The sequence below is a fragment of the Histomonas meleagridis genome, assembly GCF_020186115.1.
Source record: "Histomonas meleagridis strain 2922-C6/04-10x chromosome Unknown contig_12, whole genome shotgun sequence".
In the NCBI taxonomy this organism is placed as follows: domain Eukaryota; phylum Parabasalia; order Tritrichomonadida; family Dientamoebidae; genus Histomonas; species Histomonas meleagridis.
The window spans coordinates 271,330-278,132 of NW_027150759.1; the positions used below are offsets into that span (position 1 = coordinate 271,330).

General features: G+C 25.2%; 1 protein-coding gene across 1 annotated transcript; it reads right to left on the reverse strand.

The window, feature by feature from the left end:
• Window positions 1-3,727: 3,727 nt before the first annotated feature.
• Window positions 3,728-4,066, reverse strand: GO595_001123 (DDE superfamily endonuclease containing protein; the record flags this gene model as incomplete). Its single annotated transcript, XM_067913887.1, has 1 exon — window positions 3,728-4,066. One exon carries the CDS (start codon window positions 4,064-4,066, stop codon window positions 3,728-3,730), a length of 339 nt encoding a protein of 112 aa, XP_067778741.1.
• Window positions 4,067-6,803: the final 2,737 nt, after the last annotated feature.

Consider the following 6,803-nt stretch of genomic DNA (forward strand, 5'->3'; position numbering starts at 1 on the left):
ACACTAAAGAACCGTATATTCGTCACAGTATATTGGTAAATATGAAGTTTTATAATCAAAACCTCAAATTATTAAGTGCTGTTAACATTAAATTTATTAATGATGAATTAGCTCCTGTAAGTGCTAAAAAATAAAAAAACATATCACCAGATGAGCTTAATAATAAATTTATTGATGCTAAACAACATATTGTAAGTGAAATATGTAAGGATATACAAAATAAAATTGATCATTTAACATCAAAAATAAATTATATTAATAATTATTGTCAAACATCTGATATCACATCTAATAAAACATCTAATAATGATTTCGAAAATGATGATATTATTAAACCTACTAGATCTAAAAAGGAATTTGATATGTGAATCTAATATGTAAAAATAATTTTATTCTTAATGAATTAATTCAATCAATATTTTCATTTGATCTTCACTATTAGGACATATATTTATATATTTGTTATTAACATGATATATATATTCATTATCGATATTTTCACCGATCCAATTATCAGCTGATCTGATATATATTTCTATAAATATATGTTCAATTTTGTATTGTCCGAATTTATCACCTATATATCCTAACTCATATTATTTGTTATAATCTTCTTCAGATATTAATAGATAATCAACTTTCGAATAATATACATTTGATATTAAACTTTTAATATGATTCATTTTATCATTGAAATTATTTAATACAGACTTTGCAAACTGCGGGTATTTGTTGCCAGATAGTATTAGGAAATATACATTCATTACGTATTTTATTAGCAATATCACCTGATAACTCATATATATTATCAAAACAACGGTATTCATACATTATTTTTAACATTAAATCACTGTATCTGTAATAAGATTTTACATTAATATTTAAACCTAAATTATTAATAATATTTCGTAATTCATTTAACCTGTAGTTAACTTAATTATCATCAATATCATAATCAAATAATTTCTTACTGCGTTTCATTCTATCAACAGAATCAGGTATATACTTCTTATCAAGAATATGTATTAATCTATAACTGTTATAACAGTTATAACGGTTTATTAATAGTTTTATAACTCCAACACAATTTATTATAAGTATTAATATCCATAGGTTTTAATAAAATATATTTTATCATAGTATCGATTGCATAATATACAGATATCAATTTAGAAGCATATTCTATTGTTTTATTTCTATCATAATTTTCGATACTGTCAATTGATATATTAACAGTATCATTTAACATATAATGATTATCTATAATGATTAATTTTATAAGTTTATTATATTGTTTACCGTAATCTCTGTGAGTAAAACCTTAATTAGCCATATATCTTTCATTGATATGTACTTTTAATAAATCTGATATATTATTCAATTGTTCTAATGGGACTGTTCTGGTATTTATAAAAGATCTTAAAATATTAATATCATTATCACTAAATAAATTACTTGCAATAAATGATTGTATTGAACGAGATTCATTTATATGTTCATTGTTGATGTTATTAAATATACCGTATTTTGTAAGATCTATATCAGTAGTATTAAAATAAGGGAAGAATCGGGATTAACTCTTTTTCCGTTTTTCAGATCTTTGAATTCGAACTATATAGATTTAATATTTTTGAAAGTTTTCAATGCTAAAGTATTACTGTCACTAATATCATTTATTTCATTAATAATATCATATGAGAAATTAACTGTATTCATATTTCCTTGATAATAAGATATATTATTATTATCATCAATAATTGTCATCCTAATATCTTTATTAATTTTTGGTCCATATGATTTTATAAAATATATTAATGCATATAATATATTCTTTTTGTCATTATTATTGTAAGTAAAATCTTTATGTAATAATAACTTTTTAATCAAATCTTTAGTTATATTGTTAACAGATTTATTATGTATAGGTTTATCAATAGGTTCATCTTCAGATAATGCCATATTATGATGATCATCAAAATGATCATATTCACTGCGTTTATTATGTTTAATTTTATATTATAATTGATTATATGACAAACTAACATATTTATTGTTAATTTCATCATATACCTTATATTTAGTTTTAGTATTTATATGTTCAAAATTATCTGGTAAAGTATAACCGTAATTATTAAACGATTCTATAACTTGTGTTGTAGTTAGTTTTTCGGGCATAATATATCATATTAAAATAAAAATAGAATAAAATAAATTTTATAAAATTAAATTATTAAATTTATTTATAAAAAATTCCCGGAACTGATCTTACAAATTTAATACTTATTTTTCGACTGTCGAGAAATTGTAAAACATCTGGAAAACTATATTCTAAATTATATGTTTCACATTATCTTTTTTAACATATATTTTACTGACATAATCATAAGTATTACTTTTACAAATATATGTATCAGTATCAGCTTTTAACAATTTTATATCATTAGTATCACATAATGATTGTAATAATTCAATTAATTCATCTTCATCAGCTATAATATATTCATTAATAATTAGAGGGTAATTATCAATAATATCTAAACATAAAACTAATGCTTGAATTAATAAATCTATATCATGTATGATTTGTTGTAAATTATTATTTAAATCATCAGCTGTATCCACAGATCTGTTAACAGTAAGTTCATTATTATCAATATTATTATTATCAATATTTGGATCAGGATATTTAACTGAATGAGGATTTACTACGTAGTACGACATTCACATTTTGGTTTTGTTGTGGACTATTAATATTAGTATCAACTTTTGCTAAAAATCCTTTTGAACAAGATAATACTCTGGAATGAGGTAATGACATATTTTTAATATATGTAAAAATATACTATTATAATGGACTTATTTGACTATATGAAGGAATTAGAACTTAAATAAGTATTTACTATAAAACAAATACTATATATTGATTTAATCAATTTTTATATTGAGGATCTAGTGATATATAAATATGTTATAATTGCTAACAGTAATACTTTGAAAAAGTTCAAAAAATATAGTTTAAAATCGAATATTATACATGATAATGTTAATATGAAAATAAAAATTCCTGTTAATAATATATATAAAAAACGTTATATTTTAATGTTTGACTTTAACAAAAATGATGTTACTATATGTACAGGTGATAAAAAATAGTAATTATGACGATATTAATAACTTTAAATTAAATTATATTGCTTTTTAAAAATTGCATAATATCATTACTTTTTTATTATTAATATCTTGTGCACAAATTAATGTCTTATTATTGTAAGTATACCCTGAATTTCCTACAATTCGCGAATTCTATCGTTAGAACGATATAAATTTAAGATTTTCACATATATTTCGAATTTTACGATTTCACGACGCCTAATTTGCATGTATATCACATAAAAAGTACTAATGGATTTTATGGGCAAAGTTAGAAAAAATTTAGTAAAATTCGAAATATTCTGATATCAGATATGAAAATCTAAAAAAAGCAAAAAATTCAATAACAACAATGCAGTTGTTTTCAGTATACTGTTTTTTAATTATTTTAGTAAAAATTTGATCAAAATCGTTCATTTATTTCAAATTGATTGATAGATTGACCATGCTTCGTTCAAAACATCAGAATTAAGGTGTTCCCATGCCCATATAAGTACTTGAACCGCATATTTCATCCCGATTTTTTTGCACGAATTTTTATGAATAAATCGATGAATACTATCTTTGGCAACGTTCTTCAAACACCCAAAAACGTGATAATCGAGTGGTTGGTATTTATCTGTTGATCCAGCAGGAATAAAGAACATTTCAATGCATTTGCCAATTGCATGGACATAGTTGCCTTGTGAACTGGAAATTGGTCAATGATTAGATACAACGGGTCATCATCACTATATTGTTGTCTAAGCCATATTAAGTAACTTTCGAAATTATCTTGTTCCATCCATCCTGATTCGCTATATGCTGACATGTGATATGAAATATCACCAAGTTGTGTTCGTTCAACTAATTCGGTTTCCCTATTAGCAATCATGAATAATGGGAGCTTGATGCCAGCGAATGTGATCGAGGCCATTGCAGTAATTATTTTTTTTTCTGAATCTGAAACTTTGATGTCAATTGCATCTGATCCAGAATCTGCCCATGTAGTTATCGGAGAGGGCAAGATTTTCCAGGAAGTTTCATCAGCATTTATGATCCTATTTGCTGGTTTGCTTTCAATTAATTCTTTGACTTCATTGATTCATTTATCGATCTCCATATCCTTGACCTTTGGTCTTCTCCTGTACCTAGCTCGCCGACTACTCAGTTTATTGCGCTTTTTAAAATCAGTTACAAACTTAGGACTGAACTTCACATTGGGGATTTCATCATCATTCATGACATATGTCTTTCAAGAAATCCTTGAGATGCGAGGTTAACGAAGTCTTTGTTTTGAAACAAAAACTTTTGCGTTATAAAATTGGATCGGATGTAATCAGCAATTGATTATTCTTCAGCATCAATAAATATACGATGATGAATCCCGTGAACTGAGCTGTCGTAAGGTCGCCATGCTTTGTCAAGTTCCCACTTGTGGTACCACCCACGAATGGTGAATTCTGAAATATCGAATTGTTTGCTTAAATCTGTTATTGTTCCTCTTGGTTTATTTGGAAAGGGATCGAATACTAGGTCACATATTTCCTTGTGTCTATAATTGTCTCGATGAGGTAATTTGGAAATGACGAGCTTTTGATTTTTTATCTACAAATGATACCGTTCACAATTTCTCAAACCGAAACGATGCACTCAAATAATGACGATAAAATCCGTTAATTGTGATAAACCTTCGGTAATTAATCTTTAATTTACGATAATTAATACCGTTATAATAATAAAATACATTTTCTTCATAATTAAAATAATAATATTCAAAATCATGGTTGCGATTATAAGTATCTCCTGATATACAATCATCATCAATATAATCAACATATTCAAATTGATAATATTTATATGATGATTTATTATTACAATTTTCGATATTATTAACACAACGCAAGTTATTAATATTATTATTCAATTTATAATGATCAATATGATCAATTTGTGTTTTATTGTCAGGATCATCATTTAATATAAATTGTAATGCAATTATTCTATGTTTATAATATAATTAAGTATTTAAAGAGCATCTAATATAACCGTGATCTTCCCATTCACTGATTAATTTATCAGAACCTATACGTCTGATAGAATTAATATATTGATTATAAATTTCATAATCATCATCAACAACACATGTAAACCAATGGCATTCAGTGTTCATTATTTATATAGAAATAAAAAATATAAAATTTATATAAATCTATATAGATTTTTTTTTAAAAAACATATGAACTTATAAAAACAATACTCTGACATATAAACTTATAAAAACAATAATTTGAACATATTATATATAGAACATATTATTTTTAAAACATATCCTCAAAAACCTCATTTATCAACAATCAATATCACAATAAATTAATTTTAAATTTATAATGTTTTAATGTGTTTTTATAGTACCTATTTGTTCCCGGTCTTCAAACTTAATATAATTTTCAGAAAGCAATTTGGCAAAGGGCAACATTTACAGTTTTATTCTTAAAAAGTAGATTTTAAAGCCTCATTATTAACGTATATAGTATGAAAAGTTCTATTAATTATTTCGACTAGCATTTATAATTTGAATCCAGCCAATCGGAGCGACACCAGGGTATCTTATTCTCAAATCTGGATAAATGTTCTATCAAAAATTGATTATTAGTTGAATTAGTGATTATTTTTACTTTCTTGCGCAGCGGAGCAGCTCGTCTGCGATTTATTATTTGATTTTCTTAATACTATTATTGAATTACCATTCTTCTGAGATTTTGTATCGTAATGTCTAATCAATATAATTTTTAGCATTATTTATTATTATATCTTTTTCTTCTTTGATTAAGTTTTTAATACATTTCTTTTCAATGGGTGTGTGACATTTAATTGAAATTTCGGCATGAGAGACCTCATAAAATTTCTTGGATTGATTTGCATTCTGTTGGCGGGGATCCGAAGTTTAGGCGTTATTTTCATTTTTGAGGTGTGCAATCATCATTTACTTAATAATTTGATCATCAGTTACTTTCTCATTAAAACACCAGATAATTTTCATTCTATTAGATCGCCAATGATAATTATAATTATGACCAGTATATAATTTCAAAAAAATTATTTTTATTTTTAACGAGCTTTTTTACTATATAAAAAACTTTTTTCAACTTTTCCCTGACATTCAATTCTAAAATGAGCTATGTTTTCTGTAGACACTGTTTCCTCTTTCATTAGCCCCCATTCATAAAATGATAACATCGCAATCTCTATTGCATTCATTTGATTAATCCCATCGATTACTAACATCTATTTTGTGTTTTCGGTGATATTCAGCAGGGTTTTGTAAATGATACGAATTTGAAACTTCTGCCCTGTTAAAGTCTTCTTCAATAGTAAACAGGAAATTATTTTTTTTCTTTTAATGAAGCTTGTTTCTTCATGTTCTTCGAGTTCATTGATCAGATCATGACAGAATCTTGTCTCAGCAGCTGAGTCAGTAATAGTTTTTAGATATGAATTTTTTCTGAATGTGATGAATGGCGCTTCCAGATTCGAAAGGATGAACCTATCGATATCTGGATCGAAAATTCTTCTAATTTTCGATAATTTTAATGAAATATTATGACAAGAGACTTCGAAGTACATTTATATTTTTGAGAATAAATCTTTAATAAACATTGTGTTTTAAATTC